Source organism: Orcinus orca, chromosome 9, assembly GCF_937001465.1.
Source record: "Orcinus orca chromosome 9, mOrcOrc1.1, whole genome shotgun sequence".
Taxonomy (NCBI): Eukaryota; Metazoa; Chordata; class Mammalia; order Artiodactyla; family Delphinidae; genus Orcinus; species Orcinus orca.
The window spans coordinates 13907585-13933450 of record NC_064567.1 but is presented as its reverse complement, the minus strand read 5'-3'; the positions used below and the strand labels follow the sequence as shown (position 1 = coordinate 13933450).

General features: G+C 45.9%; 1 protein-coding gene across 8 annotated transcripts in view; it reads right to left on the bottom strand.

Annotated features, from left to right (window-relative positions):
• Window positions 1-4244, bottom strand: part of HIPK2 (homeodomain interacting protein kinase 2) — a 200581-nt gene extending 196337 nt beyond the window's left edge. For 5 of the 8 annotated variants that reach the window (XM_049715064.1, XM_049715065.1, XM_049715068.1 and 2 more), the window contains exon 1: window positions 4060-4243. In XM_049715064.1, the coding sequence (XP_049571021.1) occupies window positions 4060-4078 (19 nt within the window). In that variant the 5' untranslated portion in view covers window positions 4079-4243. Of the gene's footprint in view, window positions 1-4059 lie in introns of all 8 variants that reach the window. The other 3 variants (XM_033432346.2, XM_004272144.4, XM_049715069.1) reach the window with 2 other exon arrangements.
• Window positions 4245-25866: the final 21622 nt, after the last annotated feature.

Genomic DNA, 25866 nt, shown 5'->3' with positions numbered 1-25866 from the left:
ATGAGCATCTGCAACTTGCATAAAGCACCAAATTTTCTTCTGTAGGAAAATTATGTTTGGTGCACTGATGCAGAGCCTGGCTCATGGTGGGGCGGGTGCCTCCCCTCTGAGGAGCCCTTGGTAGGGAAGCCACCTCTGGGCGCTCCCTCTCCTGGGCTGCTGCCTGGGTTACGAATGGATCCTGATTAAGGGCAAAGATTAACTTTCATACTTTGGGATACTTTCCCAGAGGCACAGCTGCAGCCCCTGAAACTCTGTTCTAACGGCTTGTTGCCTCATTTTTAAAGTGGCATAGAATGTGCCACTAGAGAAGAGAAATCCTCTACCTGAAACCAGCAGAAGCTCAGTGGGAATAAAGAATCTAGAAAAGTCACAGAGGGGGTCAAAAAAGGCTCTTTCTTCTGTGGCCGTAGGGGGTTTATTGTTGCTGGTGCCCAAACTGGAAAAGGAATAGCAGGAGATCAATAATTGGAATGTTGCTACTATTGGTTTTCTAAACTATTTGTGGGTTATTCTTTCCCTGGAGTCATCATGCCTGTAAGCAGCTCAAAAGCTAGAGGGATTTAACACGCACTGAGAAAATGCCTACTACAGCCAAGCGCTTTACCTGTACTCGCTTCTAATGGAGCCCTGGCACAATCGAACAAGGCTTTAAAAAACAAAGCTCAGAGAAGTTAAGTAACACGCCCCAAAGCCATATAGCTAGATTCAAACCCCCAGGTTTCTCTGATTCAAGTATCGTACCACACTGTCCAGGATCAGGGATAAAATTAATGAGCCTTGATTCACTCCTCAAATGTGGTAAGAATGAAAACAATATTTATACTTCCTCATTTTAAAAATATAAAACATAAACACAGGAAAAGATATTTTTGAACAGGTGTCATCAAATTCTTTTAATGGAAGATGATTCAGAATCCACTTCTTGGTAGGTGTCTTCAGGCCCATCTGATGATAGACTTCAGCGCTACAGTTTTGGGAACTCTGACTGATAAGCCAACACTAGTGGACATGGCACAGCCCAGGGACAGTGGAACACAATTAACGTGGGATTTAGGGTCCTCTAATTCAGAACCTATGGCACTACAGACCTTTGTGGTTGGCCTTTGCACTACATATTGGAAAAAGCCTTGCTAAGCAAGTTGATGGAGTAAACATAATTGCAAGGCGAATGTTTAACCTTCTAAAGAAAATAAACCTTTTTAAAGAAGTTTAACTTGATCAGTACCAAGCCACTGAAAACTAATGTGCTATTTATAAACCTATCCTTAAAAGCAAGTCACAGAAGACGGATTATACTTTCCTACCCATTAATTTGTATTATCAAACATACCCTGTTTCCAACAGAGCATTTCTCTCTAAAAACCTGGCAGCTCAGAATGCTCCACTAATGCACTCAGGTCTTCACACCAAATCCCAGCTTGGGGCAACTGCACCCCATTTAAACAAATGAGTACACCCCTGAATTCCAGCTGAAATGCCTCACCTGTCATTACCCTTCTCCTGAGAACCCCATCTTTCAGTAGCTTAAAAACTATTAGAAATCACCCTTCTTGGAGAATTCCACAGGAAAAGCCCTGCTCCTTCAGGATACACACAAGGAGTCCATGTGCTCTGATGGGGATACGGTAAAAATCAGGTTCGCTAAATCAAGCAGACGTCACCAAGGAGGGAAAAAGGAGGTCACTGGAGTCTTAGAGGCACTCATAGCAGGACGGAAATGTGGGTTCCGCAATACAATGCCTGATTATAGAGGTCACCTGTCTGTTTTAGAGCATGACCAACAGTCTCTTTCGAAAAAGACCCAGACCTAAGCTTGTGCAGAGTGAAGCTGGGACTGCTTGAGGAGGGGTGAGAAGACTAGAAGAATGACAAAGGTATGCAGAAACTGTCTCAGAATCAAAGGGCACAAAGCACAGGAATAATTAAGAGAGCACACAGACAAGACTGAGGGAAACCCAGGGCGGAAAGGGGGGACCAGGCAGGTCACCTGGGACACAGACAGCAGGCTTGCAAATTTAAAAAGTGAGGTCCTGAGACCTCTGAGATCGGTGATGATTCTTACGCCACAACATCTTACACACCCAGAGGTCTTTATCTGGTGTCATGCACTAGAAGAGCACTGTTGGAAAAACAGGAGTGCCAAGTCTTGGCCTCAGGGGTATGGCCTACATTCCATATGGATTTAGAATGCAAGGGAGGAGAACAGCACGGTTCCCAGGATGGCTTTCCACAAAGTTGACTAAATACATCCCAACCCACACACCCAGCCCCTTGTGAAAAGGGAAAGCAGCCCTTTACTATAGTTCTCAATTCAATGCCAAGTTCCTTCTCCAGTGCTCACCCGGAGTGTCCAGCAGAGGGAGTCTCAAAAGAGGTACTTAATAAAGAGAAAATTGTTTCATTTTAACACTCCACAGACAGTGGAAGCATTGACTGTAGCCCCCTCCCAGAGACACAGACAAACAATGAACGCCCGACTGGGTCCTCCTAGCGGGTTCACAGAGCCACCGGCTCGCTCTTTTCTGCGTGGTGGAGTGATCAGAAATTTCGTTTTGTTTTGCTGAATGGTTAAATGGACCTTGTGTTCTTCAGAATCAAAGAGGAAAGCCCCTGGAATAACATCTCTCTGTTGCCTTCTAAACAGGCCCCTTTGTTTCTAAGAGAGTCTGAAAAAAAAATATTTACAGTCCATAGGTTATTTACAGCCTCGTTATCCAGGACCTGACTGGTAACTTTATTCCACCCAGAAACCTAATTCATTTGGAGCCCTGGAACTAATAACAGATTTTCTTTTCAGATAAGTTTTTTTTTTAATCTGCCTTTATAACAGAGATAAAACTATTAATGCGTTCCCTGTCTCACTCGCCAGGACAGCTCTCCGGATTTACAGAGGATTAAAATCTCCTCGCCCCTCCTCTCTGTTCCCCCACAAACCCCTGCCCCTCTCATTTGCTATTTCATCCACAGAATATCTGAACAAAACCGAAAGAAAGCCGGATGGACTGACGCTAAAACTATGTAAAGGCTGCTACTTCAGTGATTGCACGAGAAAACATTTTCACGATGAAAATGACTGAAAAAAATCAGGCACCCTTTGGTTCAAAATTCCTCCTACTACAAGCACACAAAAAACACACCGAAGTGTAAAAACTTAGTTGATTTCAGTTTGATTTCTGCCTGGAAGCTGACAGAACTGACTGAAGAGAAACGAAAGAGAGAGGGAGTGCAGGGGAAAACGTAGCGCTCGTGCCCTTCCGTTCCTTTCTTTCTTCCTAAAGACAGATCAGAAAAAGGACCCGACGCCAGGTGAAGGTGCACGACGCAGGTTTACCCAGACCGATCGAGACGAACAGACGTCTTGGCTGCCTCCCCGACTTGAAAACCTAAACTACATTTTCCCCTTACACACGCTAATGCGGGGAGATTTTAGCCTACTGCATTGTTCTGCCTGGGTCTGAAATGGACTTTTCCTCCCGACCCCCTCTCATCACCTAGCCCCGTACATTCCGACCCGACAGCCCCCCAAAATCAGAGGCTCGCGAAGAATAAAGGAGCGTGGGGTGGGAGTGGAGGGAAATGGGAAGGGAGCTGCGAGGACAGAGAGTGGAAAGCACATCCTCTTAAAGGTAATTTTCTTTGGGGGAGGGGGGAGGAGGAAAGCTACACCGTATCACCTTTATTTATTCCAAATAAATAAAGAGCACCGTCATGGGTCTGTCTTTTCCCCGGCGCCCCCTCCTAATTTCTTTTCTTCGGCCAGGAGCCCCCCCTCGCACCCACCAACACCCGCCCCCCCCCCCCACAGCCTCTTTCTCCACCCTGGAAATAAGATCTGTTCGATTCCGGATCCCGGCCGTTCGCTGGGCGAGGGTGGGGGCGGCGTGGAGGGGGCGGGCAGCCGGTTCGAGCCCCGGGGGTGGGGCGCGGAGGCCGGGCGCCCGGGGGCTGCGGGCCCGGGGGCTGCCCGGCGAGGGGCGGCGGGCAGAACAAAGCTGCGGGGGCCGCGGCGGCTAGGCGGCGCGGGGCGAGCGGGGTCGGCGGGCCGGCGCCGCTTACCTTCGTACACGGGGGCCATCGGGGCCGGGGTGTCCGCGATTCATGGCAACGGAGAAGGGAACGCGGCGCGCGAGCTCGGCCCCCCCAGCCTCAGTCGGAATCTGCCATCTTGAGCCTGTGTCTCCGCTCTCCGCGCAGCCGGGGCCGCCAGCGTCCGCATCACCGCCTCACTTGGCCGGCGCCGGGGGAGGGGGCCGGGCGCCGCCGCCGCCGCCGCCGCCGCCGCCGCGGCCCGGGCCCTGCGCGGGGCTCCGGGGCAGCCGGGCGGACGGGCGCAGCGGCCGAGGCCGAGGGCCGAGCGGCCGCGGCCCCCGAGCGGGTCCGCGGTGGGGCGGGAGCCGGGGCGGGCAGCGCGCGGCCAGTCCCCGGCCGGGGCTCAGCTCAGCATGGCTGTGTGTGGGGGCTTCGGCAAAAGTTGCACGGGAGGCGGAGGAGGGGCGGGAGGAGCCGGGGGAGGGGCGGGGGACGGGGGCGGGAGCGGCGGCCGAGCGCGAGCGAGCGAGCGAGCGAGCGAGCGAGCGAGCGAGCCCGGAGAGCGGATTCCGCGCGCAATCGAGCGCCGATGGCACGGATGCGAGGCGGGGAAGGCCGAGCCTAGGGCAGGAGCGGGAGAGGCCAGGGAGGCTCGGCGAGGCCAGGGAGGCTCGGCGCGGTCCGGTGTGCACACGCTTCAGCTCTGATTGGCAAAGGGGAGCCGGTCCGCAGGGGTAGCAGCCAGAACTTTGTGTGTGCGCGCGAGCTGGGCGGGAGGGGGAACAGACCAGAAGGGGAGCCCCGGCCGGCAGCGGCTCGCCCTTCTCGCACCTGGTTGGCGCTCCCTGAGATCGGTGTGCGATGAATGAATGGAGGAGTGGGCGCACGCCGTCCTCGCGGGGAGGATGAGTAAGCGGAGGAGCTTTTGAAATCCAAATGAGGTCAGAGATGCAGAAGCCATTCCGAGCACGCTTAAGAAATGCAGCCCCCGGGTGGTCGCTGGATTCCTGCGGGAATCAGGTTTCCGCCCGGTCCTCACGCCTACGGTGTCCTGAGGGCACCCCCGCAACCCCCATAACCTGGACGGGTGGTTCCCTCCACCTGCCTCAACGCTCTCTCCGAACAGGGCTTCAACTAAACACGCTCCAGACTCTCCCCAGCCCGAAGCCTCGCCAGTTCACTGCTGCAGCTTCTTCTTGGATTCTGTGATGGGATGCCCTGCCGTCGCCCCCAACTTAAGAAGACTGGGGCCTCCTCTTAGTCAGTGACACATAGATTGATCATAAAAGATATTCAGTGGATGGCAAGCAGCTTTTTTAAAAAATGAAGTGTACTAGAATAGAAAAGATTAGACCCATTACCCTTAGTAAGAGTACCTGTTTATTTCATAAACCTTTTGTTTCAGTTATATATACTGAACAACTGTGGTGGACCAGGATACAAGTTGTATTTCCTGCTGTGGGTCATAGGTCAAAAGTTTGAAATCTGTATTTGGGGAATATAAAATAATGAACAAACCCATTATTTTCCCACTACCTCTTATCCTTTACAACCTCCATACCCTGTCACCACCCCCCGCCAAAAAAAACCCAAAGACAAGCCCTTTCACACACTTACCTAGTTTTGTTAGTAGCACATCATTCCCCCTTTGTCTCAGGATGGCCTTTGACTCTGCTGTCTTCCTTGCCCCTATATTCAGTGCTACACTTTACACGGCTTCTCTTAGCCTAATGTCACTCACATTTGCAGAATCCTAGATTACCATTGCTAAAGGGGGTCTCAGAGATCATGTGGGCCAGCCATGCCCTTTTAGAATTGAAAAGATGAGGCCCAGGGAAATGAAGTATATTGCCCAGTGTTAACACAGTATTAAATCTTAGAGTTCAGTATGGAGATTCCTTAAAAAACTAAAAATAGAACTACCATATGATCCAGCAATCCCACTCCTGGGCATATATCTGGAGAAAGCCATAGTCCAAAAAGATATATGCACCCCAGTGTTCATTGCAGCGCTATTTACGATAGCCAAGACACAGAAGCAACCTAAATGTCCATTGACAGAGGAATGGATAAAGAAGATGCGGTACGTATATACAATGGAATATTACTCAGCCGTAAAAAGGAACGAAATTGGGTCATTTGTAGAGATGTGGATGGACTTAGAGACTGTCATACAGAGTGAAGTAAGAAAGAGGAAAAACAAATATCGTATATTAATGCATATATGTGGAATCTGAAAAAATTGGTGTAGACAATCTTATTTACAAAGCAGAAATAGAGACACAGACGTAGAGAACAAACATATGGATACCAAGGGGGAAGGGGTGGGGTGGGATGAATTGGGAGATTGGGATTGACATATATACACTATTGATACTATGTATAAAATAGAAAACGAATGAGAACCTACTGTATAGCACAGTAGGAACTCTACTCAATGCGCTGTGGTGACCTAAATGGGAAGGAAATGAAAAACGAGGAGATATATGTATACGTATAGCTGATTCACTTTGCTGTACAGTAGAAACTAACACAACATTGTAAAGCAACTATACTCCAATAAAATTTTTTTTTTAAAAGGGAGAAAACAAAAATCAATCAATCAGTCAATCTTAGGGTTAAGCTCTTGGCTCCCACTCTGGTGTTCTTTGCTTCGTACCATTCATTCATTCCCTTTTTTCTATCCCCCTGCCATCCTTTACTGGTCCTCAGCCCAGTTCACCCTGAGCACTTCTACCTTCAAAACATACAGTTTTGACTATGCCAGGCTCCTGCTAACAACCTTCAAGGAGTCAACCTGTGCACATAGGGCTGAGTTTCCTAGCTCCTTGGCTCTGAATCAAGGCAGGCAGGCTCCGACTTACCTTTCTAAGCACATGAGTTCAGCAAGTCCCTGCCTCTCCAGCCAGACTGGTTTACTCGTGGTCCTCTCCCAACCTTGCCCAGCTGTGCCTTTGTGCCTTTGTCCAAGCTGCTGCTTTCCCACCGAGGATGCCTTCTCCATCTTCTCTCTTTAACCAGATTCCACCTGTGCCTGACTCATTTCCTCCACAAAATGGCCTGAGGCAGCATGAGATTAAGACAGACCTGATTCCGATCCCAACTCTTCCACTTAGTAGCTGTGTGAACTTGATCAAATTATTTAACCTCTCTGATCTTCAGTTTCTGCATCTTGATTATAATGAGAATAGTAATAATAATAATATTCTTCCCTTGTACCTATAAGTCTCTATCATGACCTTTACCATACAGGTATAATCTCTCGTCCCCTTTCCAGCACTATCTAATAGAATTTTATGCAGTGCTGGGAATGTAACCATTTGTGGCTCTGGAGTGCATTAAATGTGGCTGGTATGACTGAGGAACTGAATTTTTCATTTTAATTGATTTTAATAGCCAACATATGGCTAGTGGCTACCTTATTGGATAATGCATCTCTAAAATGTTAAGCTCAGTGGGGGCAGAGACCATCTTGGTTGATGTTGTACCTCCAGCAATGAGCACGCTGCCTGACACATGGTAGGTCCTGCAAAAATATTTGTTCGATGAATAATAGCTATCATTTATAGCATGCTCCCTTGTGTCAAGCACAACACCAAGAACTCGGTGTAACTTATTTCGTACAGTCCCAATCTAACTGACTTTTTATCTTCTCTTTCTCCTGCCCGTCACACACACTCTGTTGGACTCGGCATACTCCAGTCTAGACGGCTGACTCTCCTTTTCTGTATTGGCACCCTGTCCCCACAACTGGGTTGGCAGCATCTTGGGGCAAGGTCCATGGCATACTCGTTTGGATGTCCCTCGGCTCAGGTCTTGCACTGATTCATGTGTAGTAGCTGTCTCTAACTTCGTCCCCGCTGCTGTGTAGCCATGAGTGACTCTAGGCAGTCTCACTCTCTGGAATACCTCCTCTGTCCTCCCAAAATTCATATGTTGAAACCCTAACTGCTGGTACCTCAGAATGTGACTGTATTTGGAGATGGGGCTCTTTAAAGAGGTAATTAAGTTAAAAGGAGGTCATTCGGGTGGGCGTTAATCCAATATAGCTGGGGTCCTTATAAAAAGAGAATTAAGACAGAGACACCAGAGGAAAGACCACATGAAGACACAGGGAGAAGGAGGCCCCCTGCAAGCCAAGCAAAGAGGACTTAGAAGAAACCAACCCTGTCCACGCTTGGATCTCAGAGACGCCAGCACTGTGACAAAATTAATTTTGGTTGTAAAGCCATACGGTTTGTGGTACGGCAGCCCAAGCAAACTAATATATCCCACTAGAAGGCAAATTAAAATGAAGAAAGATCATTTGTGTCAACTGAAAACATCTTGAGGGCTTCCCTGGTGGCGCAGTGGTTGAGAGTCCGCCTGCCGATGCGGGGGACACGGGTTCGTGCCCCGGTCCGGGAAGATCCCACATGCCACAGAGCGGCTGGGCCCGTGAGCCATGGCTGCTGAGCCTGCGCGTCCGGAGCCTGTGCTCCGCAACGGGAGAGGCCGCAACAGTGAGAGGCCCGCGTACCGCAAGAACCGTCTTGGGTGTGGAAATGGAGTCCCATGAAAGAAGAGGAAGATGGAACCCAACAGAGAAGCCCCGCCCACCTGCTCTTCAGATCACCGTGCCCAAAGCCGACCCATGTGATGCACAACTTCAGTAGAAAACGTTCAGCTGAGCTAGCACACTTGGCATCGTATAGATGGGAAATGTTATTTAAATGAATTTAGATACGTTTTCATGATTTGACAGATTGAATCTGCTTGCCTGTCTCCCTTCCCTCCAGTGACAGCAGTCAGGTGAGAGGGGGATATAAACCCAACAGCGAAACTCCACTGAGGGAGAGCGGGAGAGCAGGAAGGGAGAGAATCTGAGACGGAGTCCCGGGGGGCACCAGTATTTGAAAGATGGGAAGAGGGAAAAGAACAGGAGAGAGCAGGGAAGGAGGAGGAAAACCTGCACGGATGGTCCCTTGACATCCTAGGGCAGAGACCATTGCAAAGGGAGGTGAGGTCAGCAGGGCTGCGTGCTAATCAGGGGTCACACAAGACGCGTGTGGGGTGCATCCAAAGGACTGAGCAACAAGAGTTACATTAGTGCCTTTAGTGAGACTAATTATGGGGCACATGTAGGGTTCTTAAATTCAGCCTCCAAAGAATGCGTAGTGTTTGACAGGGGGAGATGGGAGGAAGGGAGGAGGGTCAGGGAGGCGCCAGAAGAGGGCACTAGAGAGCATTCCAGACCCAGAGCACGACCAAAGTCCCGGGGTGAGACATGAGATGGGCCCAGGAGCTAGCCCATTTGGCTTAGAGATAGTATGCATTGTATTTTATTTGTTTAATAAACACATTAGCACCTAGACAGTGTTCTAAGATGTTTACAAATATTAGCTCACTTAACAAATCCAGTATTTTACACTACATAGAACTCTAGGTTGCCGATAGACCATTTAACTTCGGTATGCTACGAGAAACATAATAAAGGCAAGAGAACTGGAAAGGATTTAGTAACCACCTACAGCAGTTACCTCTTCTAAATCTGCTTTCTACCAAATGGCATGAGTAATATCTTTCTCAGGGATCAGTAGAGTAAACATGGGGGAGCTTGGACCTCGTTTCAAGTTCGTTTTGCTCACAGGACAAGTGACAAAGGGTCTTTTCTTCATTTATGCCTGCAGTTGTGAAAATGCACACCATTTTGTTATCCTCAACACCATATTGTTATCCTCAAAGGATATTGTTATCCTCAAGGCCACAAGATGGAGAGATTTTTCTCTGTGATGTACACATTCAGGTGTGCATGTCTTGTTCTCACTCTCAGGGTGCTCACCGTCTGCAGCCCCTGCAGGTTGCACCTCATTCAGACTTGGTGTGTGTTGCCCTCATTTGCCTTCCTGGGCCTTATTTCTGGGTCGGAGGCTGTGGCTTTGTCTTTGAGGATGTGGCCAGCGGGAGGCAGTTCACTTTTCAGGATTCATCTTTCCAGATCTCACCTCTTTTTTGGCGTTTTGCTCTTTGTGTGTTTTCCTCTCTCTCTCTCTCTCTTTTTTTTTTTTTTGCAGTACGCGGGCCTCTCACTGTTGTGGCCTCTCCCGTTGCGGAGCACAGGCTCGACGCACAGGCTCAGCGGCCATGGCTCATGGGCCTAGCCGCTCCGCGGCATGTGGGATCTTCCCGGACTGGGGCACGAACCTGTGTCCCCTGCATCGGCAGGCGGACTCTCAACCACTGCGCCACCAGGGAAGCCCTCCTCTCTCTTTGACAATGTATCTGTCTCATCTTCTTTTCCTCTGTATCTTTCTACCTCTTCCACACATTATTTCTTCTCTCTCTCCTTTCCCCTTTATTATGATTCTGTTTCTTAACAAGTCACAATGCAGGCCTATATTTGTTTTACTTATTCTTAAGAAATTACTTCCTATTTCTGCTTTAAACCTTCGATCGTCTGAAATGATACATTTTGCGTGGAACTGGTGTTTAATAACTACAGGACTCCTTAAACAAAAGCTTCAGGGGCAGGGCATTATACCACAGAGGATGTGAAAGGCTGGACACTGCATTCAAATCAGGAAAAACAGGAGCTATGGCTTTAAGGGCAAAGGGTAGAGTGAGGCTTGGCAGGGTGAAGGGAATCTGTTTGTGGAAATGGCAGCCTTGGAGGAATTACACCAGCAAAATCAGGGGAATAGGGAAACCATTCATTTTCTGCTTCTGCTCCTAGAAGAAAAACGATCAGACACCTGAACGGGGATATGGGAAAGGTAAAGAGAGGCAGGAATGGCATTCAGCAGAAAAGAGTTATAGAAAAAAACCAACTCACAAAAGCCCCCAAACCACAATCAGCCTGTGAATGTAAAACAAGCTGTGATGAAGACACACAGAAGATAGGGTGATTTTGTTGGAGGTTTCAGGAATGGCAGATTAGGGTGGATCTGCAGGAGAAAAAGAAGCAATCCAGCCCTGCAGGGAAATTTCTGTGATGAGGGAAGATGGGTAATAGCTTGGTTTGCCTGACATGCAGTCCAGGCTGAACTTGGATAAACTAGGCAGACATGGCAGAGAGAGAAGCCTCTAGCTCAAGAGTGGATGCAGAAAGGAGGGCAGACACAGGAAGAGCTCTCTGAAAAGCCCGAGGGTCCGGTTAAGCCAAGTTAAACCTAGCTCAGTGATTAATCAGTGGGATTGAGCATTTCTGTGCTGTGCACAGTTTGTATCGTAAAGTCTCCTCCCCCGGCATGAAAGAGCCTGCCCCTATGTGGCAACCCCCAGAGGGAGATTGACTGGAATGGCAGAGGGCTGTCAGGGCTGGCTCTTTGCTCTGATGTTGCCGTGAGCTCTTCGATGCCAAATCCAGTGCCCTTTTCCAGCTCCTCCCCTGGTTGATCTCTAGAAACACATTAGTTAGATGCTGTTAATCCCTTCATTGTTCTTGAATCAATCCCCTCCCTCTTCATAACAACGCACTTATAAAATTTCCCTTCAATTCTCTTGGTCATTCCTTCTCTCTCCCTTTCTTCCTTCCTTTCTTTCTTTCTTCCTTCATTTCTCTCTCTCTCTCTCTCTCCCTTTCACTCTCTCTCCCTTTCTCTTCCTGTCTTCCTTCCTTCCTTTCTCTTTCTTTCTTTCTTTCTTTCTTTCTTTCTTTCTTTCTTTCTTTCTTTCTTTCTTTCTTTCTTTCCTCCCTTCCTCCCTCCCTCCCTTTCTTTCTTTCTTTCCTTTTTCTTTCTTTCTTTCCCTTTCTTTCTTTTCACCAAGAAATTCCATTCATCAAATGTTCAGTGATTGCTTACTATGTGTTAGAGTCTATAGCAGGAGCTGGGAGTAAAAAGGGAATAAGCCACAGAACCCCTTTTCAAGGAGCTCCAGTTCAAAACTACCAGGTAAAGTGTACAATACAGTATGGTGAGTACAACAATTAAAAGATGCACATGGTCAAAAGCTGGCACAGAGAGACAAATGGCAAGGAGTATGTTTATAGGACGGGGGTAGATGGGCGTCTGTGCCCAGCAGCATGAATTCTGGCTTGGGGACAGTATGTAGAAAGGCATGTGTGTCCAGGATCCGTAAGAAGTCTGAATACTGCTAAACACAAAGAGCAGTGGTCAGGGAGGGATGCCAAGTCAACGAATTTGGGTACATAGTCTATATGTGCCAGGTGTGGGGAGAAAATGAGTTCAATTTTGAACTGTTGAGTTTAAGGTTCCTATGAGATATTCAGATAGGAATGCTCAGTTGCCATGTGGGTGTAGCGGGCTGGGGGCTAAAAAAATTTTTGAGTCATCAGTATATCATGGGTGGCTAATCCCATGGGAGCAGGGAGATCACACAGGGAGAGGTTATATATACATGGTGGTGTTTCTCAAAGTGTGGTCCTTGGGTCACCCGCATCAAAACCACACAGGGGCTTTCTAAAGATGCAGATTCCTCGGGGGGAATCCCAAACCTACTGACTCAGGAATCTCTGAGGGTAGTGCCTGGAAATCTGCATTTTAAATTCACCCCCGAGAGAATACAGTTATAACAGGGAAGTTCAACAGCCACTGGTCTGGGGCAGCCACTGGTATGAGAAGCTAAGAGTTTAAAGGATGGAACTCAGAAGGGGAAGACTTAATCCTTCAAGAGGCTGTGTGATTTTCTCTAGGATTAGGTGCTACCCCAGAGTCCTGACATCTTGGAGATGAACTGACTTGGAACCACTAATTTCCAAGCATCTTGTTAAGTGAGAGGAGTGAGGTCTTTTTTTTTTTTTTTTTTTTTGCGGTACGTGGGCCTCTCACTGTTGTGGCCTCTCCTGCTGTGGAGCACAGGCTCCGGACGTGCAGGCTAAGTGGCCATGGCTCACGGGCCCAGCCGCTCCGTGGCATGTGGGATCCTCCCGGACCGGGGCACGAACCCGTGTCCCCTGCATCGGCAGGCGGACTCTCAACCACTGCGCCACCAGGGAAGCTCTAGTTTTTTTTTTGTTTGTTTAAAAAAAAAAAAAAGGTTCTTTTGTCATAGAATTCTGAGGACTTTCACTGTACATGTGAGATAAATTTGAATTTTTAAAGAATTTCTTTTGAAATATGGCAGTATCTTCAGCTCACGTTCTGTTTGCTGTGGGTGATACACTTAATCAACATTCAGAAACTGCTGATTTGCTTATCTTTTCTTGAGGAGACATATACTGCCTGGCTGATTTGAGCTAGCTTGTCTGGTTGAGTTGGATGTTTCAATAGAAGGCAGAACAAAAACGAAAAGTAAGATTTCTTTTTAATATTCTTAAATTTCCTTGTGTTCTTTCAACACTGTTTTGCTGATTCTAACTCCTGAACGTTAAATCCTGTGTTAAATAACCACTGAGAGGGGAAGGTGGTGAGTAGCAGGGAGGGGTCAGAGTTCTTTCTTCAGGAAAATAGGCTGGTGAATAACAAGAATACATCACTGGGCACCTGAGTCTGAACTTTGGGCAAAGCCAGGCCATGCCTGGAGAGCATGTGCTAGAAACGGGCTCAACAGGGCATTAGGTATGAGACCAACCCTGCCCACCTTGTCCCCCAACCCCCGCTGTCCTTCACTGAACCCCATTTCCCTTACCCACTGTTCTTAAACTTTTTTTTTTTTTTTTTTTTTGCAGTACGCGGGCTTCTCACTGTTGTGGCCGCTCCCGTTGTGGAGCACAGGCTCCGGACACGCAGGCTCAGCGGCCATGGCTCACGGGCCCAGCCGCTCCGCGGCATGTGGGATCTTCCCGGACCGGGGCACAAACCCGTGTCCCCTGCATCGGCAGGCGGACTCTCAACCACTGCGCCACCAGGGAAGCCCCTTAAACTATTTTGTTCCATGAACTCCCTGGAAGTCTGGTGGAGCCTAGGTACCCCTTCTTAGAGAAATGCTTTTAGATGTATTAAAAAAATACATAAGGTTACAAAAGAATCTAATTACACTGAGATACAGTTATTAAATATATGTTTCTTTATTGATACATTAAATAACAAGACCTAACTGAAGGCGCAATAGTTACAAAGTAGTGATGAATATGAAAAATAGTTCAAGTTACCCATAACAACTGTCAATATGATATAAAAATACCTGTGGCTTCCATTGGTGACAAAATCACAGGTACTGCAATTACTCCTGTGGTTGGCTGCCTACAGTCAGAGTTGAAGATTTAAGGTTCATGAAAATAAAGAAGTTACTTTTTTTCCCCATCTAAGTTCACAGATCCTCTGAATTGTATCCATGAACCCCTTGTGGGTATGGAACTCCAAGATAAGAATCCCTGCCCTTATCCTATTCTGCTATCTTTCTGCAGAGTATTTTTATTACTTTCTAACATATATTATTTACTTATTTTTAAGTTCATTTTTTACTGTCTGATTCTCCTAATTAAAATGTAAACTCCAGGGCTTCCCTGGTGGCACAGTGGTTGAGAGTCTGACTGCCGATGCAGGGGACACGGGTTCGTGCCCCGGTCCGGGAAGATCCCACATGCCGTGGAGCGGCTGTGCCCGTGAGCCATGGCCGCTGAGCCTGCGCGTCGGAGCCTGTGCTCCGCAACGGGAGAGGCCACAACAGTGAGAGGCCCGCGTACAGCAAAAAAAAAAAAAAAAAAAAAAAAGAGACATTCCAGAGCTGGAATCTATAGGTCTTAATGACTAGTCGTATGGGGAGGAAGGGGGAGTGTTATGGGTTAAATTGTGTCCCCCACCAAAAAAAAAAGACATATGGAAGTCCTAACCATCAATACCTCAGAATGTGAGCTTATTTGGAAATTGGGCCATTGCAGATGTAATTAGTTCAATTAAGATAAGGTCATAGTGCAGTAGTGTGGGCTCTACTCCAATATAACTAGTGTCCTTAGAAGAAGATGGCCGTGTGAAGGTAGAGACACAGGGAGAAGGCCATGTGGAGACAGCGAATTGGAGGGGTGCATCCATGAGCGAAGGAATGCCGAAGATTGCCAGAGAACCACCGGAAGCTAGGAAAAGGCAAGGAAGTATCCCCTCCAGGTTTCAGAGGGAATGTGGCCTGTAGACACCTTGATGTCAGACCTCTTGCTTCTAGAACTATGAGACAATACATTTCTGGTGTTTAAGCCACGGAGTCTGTGGTACTTTGTTACAGCAGCTAAAGGAGACTCGTACAGGAGGCAGTTAAGCCACACCAGAGCGGGGAACATGCAGGCTACTCTGAACTTTTATTATTACAACCATTACAGAGAAAGAGGAGCTGGAAAATATGAACATAAATTAAAAGGAAAACCCCAAAATGCTTCACATCAATTCAGAAATGCCTGAAACCCCACAGCTGCTGCTGGAACTCGGTCTCCTCAGGCCCCGGGCTTGCCTGGTGGTTTAGATGAGGTGATGCGCGTAAAATTGTTTTGTACATATAAAGTGCTCTGGGGGTGTGAAAGCTTTGTCTTCACTTTAATTAAATAAAAACACAAGGTCATGTGTTGGAGTTGTCCCCACAAATAGTTCCCACCCACAGGCCTGGTGACATAATTTGTGGAGCCCAGGGCAAGTTGAAAATGTGAGCCCCTGGTTCAGAAATTATTGCGAATTTCAGGACAGTGTCAGCAGAGCATCAAGTCAAGCACATGGTCCTGTGCACCTGCCCTTGGAAAAGGGGCAGCCAGACCTATGGGGGGGGGGCGCCTTAGAATGCTGAGCTGTGCCCAGAGCACCGTAGGATTGGACTGGAGGGAAGAGGAGAAGTGGGGAGAAAAGGCTCAGGGTTGAGAATGGAGGGATGAACATAGTGCATCGAATGGAGAGTGCCCTGCCCAACAGGGGACAGAGGTTAGGCAAGACTGAATACAGCACACATGTAGACAGTTAGATTGGGCCTGCACTGAGGATAGCCTTTAGTGCCAAGCGGAGATGTTCGACTCTATTTCTACAAGCAATGGAGAAGCACTGAATATTTTCCAGCAGGAGTCCAAGTTGGTAGAGAGTGAAAGATGGAAAGGAAGGGCTGGGAAACAAAAGCTATAAGGTTTTGAGTCCAGGTCAATCCTACCTTGTAAACTATTCTCAAAAGAAGACTTAATCCCTCTCCCCAGCTCTCTCTGCATGACACCTGCCTATATGCTGAATGGTGGTCCTTGGGGTGAGGGTGTGTTACTCTGACCGGGTTTAGCACACCCACACCCCAGACACACAGACTCACCTTTCGGTCTGCTTTGTAATAATTTGAGAAATTACAGAAAATGCCTATACTTTTAGTATCTCTTTATTAACGAAATGGCCACCCGAGTGACTAGGATTTGATGATCTTTTTACTATGGTCTCAGCTCACTGCATCCTGTAAGAGTATTTTTTTCTAGAGTATTTTTAGGTCTGTATGTGTAGTTCTAGGTCAATTCCTCCTTCGACCGACACTGAGCTTTAACTGTTGCTTCGTAATCTGAACAGTATGGTTAGTTAGGCCCACGGGTGAAATGCCAAGGCATCTGTTTATATGTTCCATCATTTATTTCCTCTTCATCATCAAGTGTACATATCTCTCTACAGTAACTTCCCCTTTATCCCACATACCTGTGACCACGTGGCAATCATTCTATCCCAAACAGCTGCGTCAAGATCTTAGGCTTACTAAATAATTTGTCTTAGCTACAGAGTCAGTGGAGCTTTAATTTAAAATGCAAGTAGGGATCAGGGGGATCCTTTGGGTTTCACGGTTGAATGAAGTATTCAAACGTGCCCCACTTCTACTACTACTACTACTACCAGCAGGCTGATGATTTTTGACAACTGGAACGATTCAAGTCCTGTTAATTTCCTTTCATCCTCCTTTCTTTTTCATCCCCAACTGTTTTCTATTCATCTTTTATCCTACTTTTAAAGCAAGAAAAACTGAAATAATTATTTAGAAAATCTCCCCTCCTGTCAAGACAGCAAAACCTATCAGGCAAGAGCAATTGACACAAAGTACTCCAAAAGAGAAATGATTCCTTAAACTTCTGGAGAAAAGAAATCAAGTTTGCACTGTGATCAAACTAAACTAAGTTACGTGGTAGTAAGGAAAATCTTTAATGTCAGACCATTTTTCCCCTTGCTCCTGTGCATTCATTCTCATGGATAAGGTGGGAGGTTTAGGTCTCTATATGAAATTTGGATGAGTTAGTGGATGTTAAGAGAATGGGTAACAATGATGGCGCTATTGATTGAGACAGGTTCTGGATTTCATATCTGGTTATTCATTTTAAAAAACCCAAACAAACAACAAACCGAAACCCTAATACGTACAGTGGAAGCCACGGCCTCGGTTCCGTCACACACCTGCTGTAACAGATCAAAGCTAACGATGGTCTAACACAATGGAAGTTGATTTCTCCTAACATCCCAGAGTGGGTGTTCAGCAGGTGACCTTTCGTGCAGTGATGCAGGGACTGAGGCTTCCCCCACTGCTGGGTGGGACCTCAGAGCCCTGTGCTTCCAGCTGGCAGACAGGAGAGAATGGGGGGTCCCAATGGGAGGTTTTCGTGGGCCAGGCCTAGGGGTGGCGTCCCTGTCTTCCATCTTCACTCCAAGGGCTACAACTCAGTCACGTGGCTCTACCTAACAAGAGTGGGCTGGGAAACGGATCTTCTCCAAGAGAAGGAGAGCAAGTTACAGGAAGACCATACAATCCCTGAACCGCCAAGGGCCCAGTTCTGCACTGGGTCATGTTCAAAGAAACATAGGTTCAGCCTCAAGAAATCATCACAGTAAGAAAGGTAAATTTAAACCCTGGCTGCTGTCACTCAAGAAAACTTCAGCAAAGAATTATCTTCTAAATGCGCAAACTCTGGAAGTCTTCTTGCGTCTTGACCTTTGCATGTGTGTACCCCGTACACATGGCAGCCACCTCCCAAAGTCCTCTCCTCCCTACTCCAAGCTCCTGAATCGCTTTGCAACTTAGATTGCTCGGACTTTTTCCTCCCTTTCACCTTAACTGTGCCTCACTTAGCCCTCTAGCCTTCGATTGCCCCATCTGTGAAATGAGAAACTTGAACCAGATGACCTTCATGTATTCAACACTCAGTGAATATTTATTAAGTGCCCACTGGGCTAGGCCAGCTCAGACATTCTCAGATGCTATGAAAAGGGCAAAATGCTTAAATCAGGGACTTTCCCTCAAAGTGGCAGAAGTCTTATGAGAATCCATACCCCACGGGGTTGTTTAACAGCCCCTTCATGTAATGAGGAAATAGATTTTTCTGATAAAAATAAGGTCCTTCTCTTTGTGTCATTAAGAAATGGTCAATGAAATTCACTGCAATTCATGAAAAACAGCTTATAGAACTGGAACTACCATTTCTTTAAAAAAGGCATTCCCAATTTGGGGAATCCAGTTTACAGAAGCAAAAATATCAATATCTAACAATACAGGCACAGAAGTATTTAACAATTTATTATTTAATACTTTATTGTAATTGGAGTGGCCGAAGACTAGACTCGACTGAAGCAGGACATTGGGCAAATCTCCCCAAACCAGAGGATATGATGCAGCTACCAAAAGATAACATGTTTGAGTTATATTCATCAACATATCAAGTGAGAAGAGTAAGTTTCAGAGTAAGGTGCCTCATATAAGCCCACGTGTATAGAAAGAATTTGGAAATCCCAAACTGTGCTGTGTGTCTTAGTAAGATCCTGGTGAAAGGTGCAGAAGGCTGCTAACCCCAGTCTTTCCACATCTAGGATGACAAGGGTCAGGAATGGAGATGTGAGATTATTAACTTTTCCTTTACTCATTTCTGGAGTGGGTTTTTTGTTCCATCTCTTGCAATGATTGCATACTTTGGAATTAAAACAATTTAAAGTATGATTGAAAGATGCTAAACAAAGATGCATTTTATAATGACATATGTAAATGGGTGGTAGTTCTCATGAAATTTAGAAAAAAGAAGTGAAGAGGAAGAATGTGTCTGTGTATCTCCACATTATAATATTCTTTCCCCTGGGAAGGCAGTTTCCAAAGCCAGGCAGGGCTGGTGTGTGTATCAGGCTATGCTATTCTCCACAGCAAGTGCAGCCCAAGACTCCGATTCCATGCTTAGCAAGCTATCTCTTCTTTAGAAATGTCATTTACCAGTTTTGTGTATATCAGAAGGTAAGTGCCCTGGACCTAAATATTTGGACCGTAGATCTCTCACTCTAATACACTCGTGCTGTGATTTGGGAGAAAAAACAAAGCTAGTCTGTGGTTTGGTTAGAAAGCATCAACTCCTCAGATCCTGATGACTGTTTGGTAAACTGAAAAAACAGAGTTACCAAAACCACAAGGCTGAGACCTGGACCACGGCTCCGCAAGATTCTGCAGAGATACAGCCCCTATGAGGCCAAAGAGCCAGCCAGCCTCACCCATGATCTGTTTGGTGGTTGGTTTCTGGCCTGTGTTATCACCCACTCTCGTCTTTATTCTCTCCGCAGTTCCCAGAGGTTGAAGACGCTCTCTTTTAGGTCAATTTACTAGAGAACTTAGCCCAGCATCTACGTATAGTTTATTGACAAAACAAACAAATTAAAACAGTGATGGCCATGTAGGCGGTTATCCTTCAGGAATTCCATGAAACAAAGTTGGATGAATGGTTAGCTGGTCCTCTTCAGCCACCAGGGATGTGAGGCAGTGAGAGGGCTCAGGCACCTCATCTACTTACACAGTCATAGGAGCCGAGTTTGCTCTGAGCCAGGGCTTTGACTACTAGGTCAAGTCTGCGGCAAAGGATGAATGAGGGAAGAGAGAAAGGATTACTGTCACTCCTCTCCTCCAAAAGAGATGTCTTGGAAAATGCACTTTTTAATTTGTAAGCGTCATTTGGTATTATTTGAGGCTCAGAGAAGAGACCATAGATAAGAAATAAGGCAAAACAGTAAACACCAAGAAGGGTCATGTGGGCTGTTTGCCTGCAGCCTGCCTAATTCATGGCTGACTAGGCAAGATGTTCAGATCAGATCACCAGTTTCTACATATGTAATCGAATGGTTATCTACCAGGTGGATGGCATAAGTTAACACTTCTTGAGGAAGAAAAATAGCATAAAGCATTCCTGCGGGTATCCTATTAGTCATTGGTACATTTTTAAAGTATTTATTGAACACCTACTATGTGCCAGACACTGTTTTAGTGCGTGGCATACATCAGTGAACGCCTCTGTCTCACAAGCTTGTAGTGCAAGACAAAACAGAAACCCAGAAGAAATGAACAAATAATATCCAGGCGGTATGTGATACTGGCCAGATGAAAGATTCATATTGTAAATTCTATTGACTTTTAAGGGATGGAAAGATCGCAGTCTGCTGAAATAGTCAAGAAAAGCTTAAATTTTGAGCCAAACATTTAGGGATAGATTTGATTTAGAAATCAGAGAAGAAAAGGAAACATTTCACACGAGATGGGACAGCATGATAGCGGGAACATTTAAAAGTGCTTTACAGTTTGCGGAGCATTTTCTCATCCACGCTGTAGAGGTGAAAATGAGCAAAGTTTTTCAGAGTCAAGTTCTGAAATGAAGCTGACTTATCAGAAGGGAAACATCCCTCCTTTCCCCTCTACCCTTCCTTCCTGATCAGGGTTCATGGTTTCATATGGACTTGCTAATCTAAAGCCCTTCTACAGGGGAATTTCTCCCCACAGATGTGGCAAAGGGAGCCAGGAAGCTGTATTCTTCTGGATATCTCGCGTGTGTGTTGTGTGCCAACTAACAGTTGGCATGGGACACTTTCTATTTGGGGTGAACACGACATTTTACAGCTTATAATCCCAAATTAAGTAACTCCTGGACTTTGAAGGACTTCTCTTTCTTAGCCAATCTTACTTCTCATCCCTTCCCAGGTCAAAGTAGATCTATTCTTCCTCCCTATTTCGCAGCCCCATCTGGCTTTTCTACTTCTCTCTTGCTATATGCTGCTTGCTCCACCAAACCAGGTCCTACCATCACCCTTCAGTTTTTAGATCAAGCCCTTCACCACCACCTTCACAAGCTCCTCTCCATCTATAAGTGCCAGTGGTGATTATTTGCACCCTCCTGATCTCTGCAATGCTTCTTACTATTGGGAGGAGGTGTAACGTATCCCTTTGAGAATCTGATGAACACATATACACAAAAAATGTTCCTAATTTCAAGAGACTCATGTTTCTCTGAAAACATCACTTTATAGAACACATTTGTTTGGTACAAACCATATACTTCAATGCTTTCAAATATACTTTTATATTATTTTGTCTAACGTATGTCTTACTGTCATAATTAGACTAAACTTGAAAATAAAGCTATTTTAGAAATTTTTGGTAACCCTCTTAGAACTAGGTAGAATGTAGAGCACATGGGAGGTATATAATAATACAAAACAGAATGGATAAACAAACTGTGGTACATCCATACAATGGAATATCATCCAGTGATTAAACCAAATGAGATATCAAGCCACAGAAAAACATGCAAGAACCTTAAATGCTAAATGAAAGAAGCCAGTCTGGAAAGGCCACATGCTATATAATTCCAACTATATGACATTCTCGAGTAGGCAAGCCTATGGAGACATTAAATAGATGAGTGGTTTCCAGGGATACAGGGGGAGGGAGGGATGAAAAAGTAGAGCACAGGGGATTTTTAGGGCAGTGAATCTACTCTGTCTGATACTATAATGGTGGATACATGTCACTACACATTTGTACAGAACGTACAAACACACAGGGTGAACCCTAGTATAAACTGTGGACTTTAGTTTATAATAATGTATCAATATTGGCTTGTCACTACACATTTGTACAGGAACGTACAAACACAAAGGGTGAACCCTAGTATAAACTGTGGACTTTAGTTTATAATAATGTATCAATATCGGCTTGTCAATTGTACAATGTACTACACTAAGGTAAGATGTTAATAATAGAGGAAACTGGGGAGGGGATAATAATGGGAACTCTCTGCATTTTCTGCTTATTTATCTGTAAAATTTCTAAACTTCTAAAACTGTCCTAAAAATAAAGTCTATTAATTTTTTTTAAGAAAGAGTTTCAGATTTTGACCGTAGCCTCTAATGAGTATTGGGATAAAGAATAGGCAACTCCTAATGCAATGCGTGTATTTGAGGTTTTCAAAGGTTGTATCTATTGATGTTAAACTCAGTTAAACTTGTTGCTTGACCTCATGTCGACACAATATCCAGGATTTTTCAATGAACTAACCGAATTAGTAAGATGGGTTCTCATGATATAGACTCAGCCCAATCCTAATGTCAATGAAAAATTCAACATTTAACACACAAATTTCAATGTGAAACATACTATTAGCTTATAACTAGTGAGTCTTAGACATAAGCAGAAAGAAACCCCACCAAGACATGGTAGTTATTTAAAAGAGTTCTTTTCTCTTGGTCTGTCTCTCTATTCCTAACAGGAGCTTTGAGGAAAAGTCGTATCTATCTGGAACAAAATGAATATTTGGAACCACAGAACATCAGTTTAGCAAGTAAAGGGCCAAATTCAGTGTCTTGTTCTCAATTTTGAAGGAACATAGTTAGGGGTGACTGACCCAGGAAACTTCTCCCCCGAGGCTGTTTACGCCTGAATTGATTATTCTGAGGTCAGACAAGGATGTTGGCCACAGTATCAGCCATTTACCCCACATTGATTCCTACATAGTATCATCTTGTTTGGTTTTTTAAAAGCTCGAATTGATGGAATGAACCATGCCAAAGTCCTAGTATTCTGTCCATCTTAACAAATAAAGTTAAGCATGTAGTGATTCAGCTGGTTGGGTAGAAAGTCATCCATTATGAAAGTTTTTTCCCTCTCCTTGGCCATCCTTTTCTATTCCAAACAAATCTCCCAGCTCTTGACCTTCTTGTTTGCTGTTTGGCCTTGGGGGGAATGGAGGGAAAGAGAGAAGAGTTAAGTCAAGGGTCAGCAAATGAAGGCTCCCACATGGTCAGTGGGTCGCTCTGCAGTCCCCTAGGGCCACTCACAACAGAGGATACAGTGGACACAGCAGTCAAGCTTTCCAAGAAGGGCCACGGTGCCCTCTCAGTGACTCTTTTGACCTCAACCACGGCTCTGGCCGTGTGAAGCATTAATTTGATTCTGCTTATTATCTTCTTCAATAATTATAAAAATAATGTTTTCCAGATAAAACAAAGAGACTACTTGCTTCAACTCTTCTCAATCATTCGTGACGTGCATTCAAAGTGTGTAGCCTGGGGTCGCCATTGTATACACACAATAAATCTTAGTTTATCTGGAATCCAGGCGGTCATGAAGCCTGGATGATGAGTTTTTTTTTTTGTTTTTTTTTTTTTTTAACAGACAGAAGTCAGGGAGGGCAGTCATTGCTCAGACAATGCGATTCCAGCAAGTGCTGTTCTGAATCTCTGAGCTCTGAAGGGAAGAAGATGGATGAGCAGGCAAACTGAGAAGACAAGTGAGCCAGAGGGAAAGGAAGAAGTTGCTGAAGCAGGAAGAGAAAAAGGCATTAAAGGGGAGGAAGATAAGAAATGGAAGCTAGCAGAGGGGGAGAAGGGAATTGTCAGCAGGGGAGGAAAACCAGGGAGAGACCAGGGAGACCGAGAGGGTGGGCCAAGTTTTCCGTGTGCTGTGAACAGGGGCAGCCAGGTATATTGGTCTGCAAACCACGTTATTAGCTGCCTACCATATGGCTTCTGAGATATGTGGGGAAAGCAAAGGCAGAAAATAAAATGTTAGTCAGTTGTTCTAACACTGAAAAAGAATCTATAAATTTTGAGAGGTGTGAGAATAGGAACCCTCAAAGTGGGAGATCAGTGTCTTTGTACATTTCATATATTGAGGTTCAAAGAGGACATTTCCCCAAACCATGGTAGTTCTCTTTCAAATAAAGTTGTTTCAAACCAACCATAATTAATGTTCCTAATGGTAACCCTGAAGCATGTCAAGAACCTAAAGGATACTTCTGAATTTTCAAAGATTAGGTATGTTGAGTGCAGTTTGACTGGTGAATGCCAGTTGAATGTTAAGTGTGTGTTGCTATATTCTCGTTTTGGGGAGATTGTGAATCCACATGTGAAAGACAGAATCACCCTCAGTTACCTAGCATGCAGCTCATTTGGCAACCAGTCTGGACCTCAGATCCTAGTTCCAATTCTGTAACTATATCTATTGTCTAGTGGACATTTCTCTCTGAGAGCCCTGTCGTCATTCAAAAACATTAACAGGAACAGCCTTGGACTTCCCTGGTGGCACAGTGGTTAAGAATCCGCCTGCCAATGCAGGGGACGTGGGTTCAATCCCTGGTCCGGGAAGATCCCACATGCCACGGAACAACTAAGACCGTGCACCACAACTACTGAGGCTGTGCTCCAGAGCCCGCGAGCCACAACTACTGAGCCTGCGTGCCACAACTACTGAAGCCCGCATGCCTAGAGCCCATGCACCGCAGCAAGAGAAGCCACCGTAATGAGAAGCCTACGCACCGCAATGAAGAGTAGGCTCTGCTCGCCGCAACTAGAGAAAGTCCTCACACAGCAACAAAGACCCAAAGCAGCCAAAAATAAATAAAATAAAATAAATAAATTTATTAAAAAAAAAAAAGCAGTAGCCTCATCTCTCCACCTGTCCTTTTCTGGAACATTGGCACCATTCATCTCTCATTGCACCTTTGATTCTCTCTTCTTTATCTCCGTGGGCTGCTAAATATTTCTTCAAAACCTCTCAGTCCCTCCTCACCATTCTCACTGCCCTGAATTAAGCCCAGGTCCTAATTTACTGGCCTCCCTCTCCACTCCTTTTATTCACAGCACACACGTCCTAGAACAACTTTCTCATCACTGCTTTCATCTGGATCCGATCTCAGAGCCCAGGAGTTTTCCCAGTTGCCCTGGCCGCAAGCCTAGCCTGCCCCACCAACTCATTATATGTCTTATCTGCTCAATTCTGGGCACCCTCCAACGGCATCTTCTCCAGCGGGGAGCGAGGTTTCACGCCAGAAACTTGTGGATCATCCTGTACTCTTCCCTTTCTCCCTTAAACCATCCATCACCAAGCCCTGCAGATTTCCCCCCAGTGCGTTCGCTCATCTCCCCCTTTGCGTCTCCACAGTCACCACACCTGAGTTCAGGCAATCATAATCATTGATAGCTCCAACTATATACCAGGACTTGTTCTCGACATTCACCTGTATTTCCTTATTTAATCCTCACAATAACTCCATGAGGTGTATTCCATCATTATCCCCCTTTTATAGATGAGGAAACTGAGGCTCAGTGAAGTAAATTATCCAAGCAAATAATTAGTAGAACCAGGATTCAAACCCAAAGAGTTTGGTTCAGGAATCCATGTGCTTAACTTTTATTTTATATTGCCCCTCTTCTGTATATTTTCTTCATTTATGCCTGTTTCTCTTCTGTGTCTGTTGTTTCTGGTACATGGAGGGCAAAGAGAGACTGAAGAAAGAAGCAGACTGGTAGGTAGCGGGGTGAATAAACAAAGGAGCTTACCCGCAAGGCTTGTCTTGGGCTCTGCAGGACGAGTACGTCTCCACACCAGCCCACCACAATGTCAAGTTTATAGAGAAGCCTTAAGGGGCTCATTTACATATTCAGTCCAGATGGTTTCAACACCACCTTACTGTCTCAAGGCTGCATCCTTGAAACAGCTCTTAGTGTGGGAACAGTGGACAAAACATTCCAAGGACAGAGGAGGTGGTAAGGAGCCTCCCATTGCCCCGGTCCAGCTCGTGGGTCAACCTGTGGTCACATCCTCCAGCAGTGTTGGTTGAAATCACCAGGTACACTTTCTCAGATGGATTTAGGGAGGGTCCCTGCCACATCTGGGAGGAGCCCAGCCGCCCAAGGGCTTCCCTTTTGGGGTGGCCAAGCCTCATTCCTGGGCCTGGGA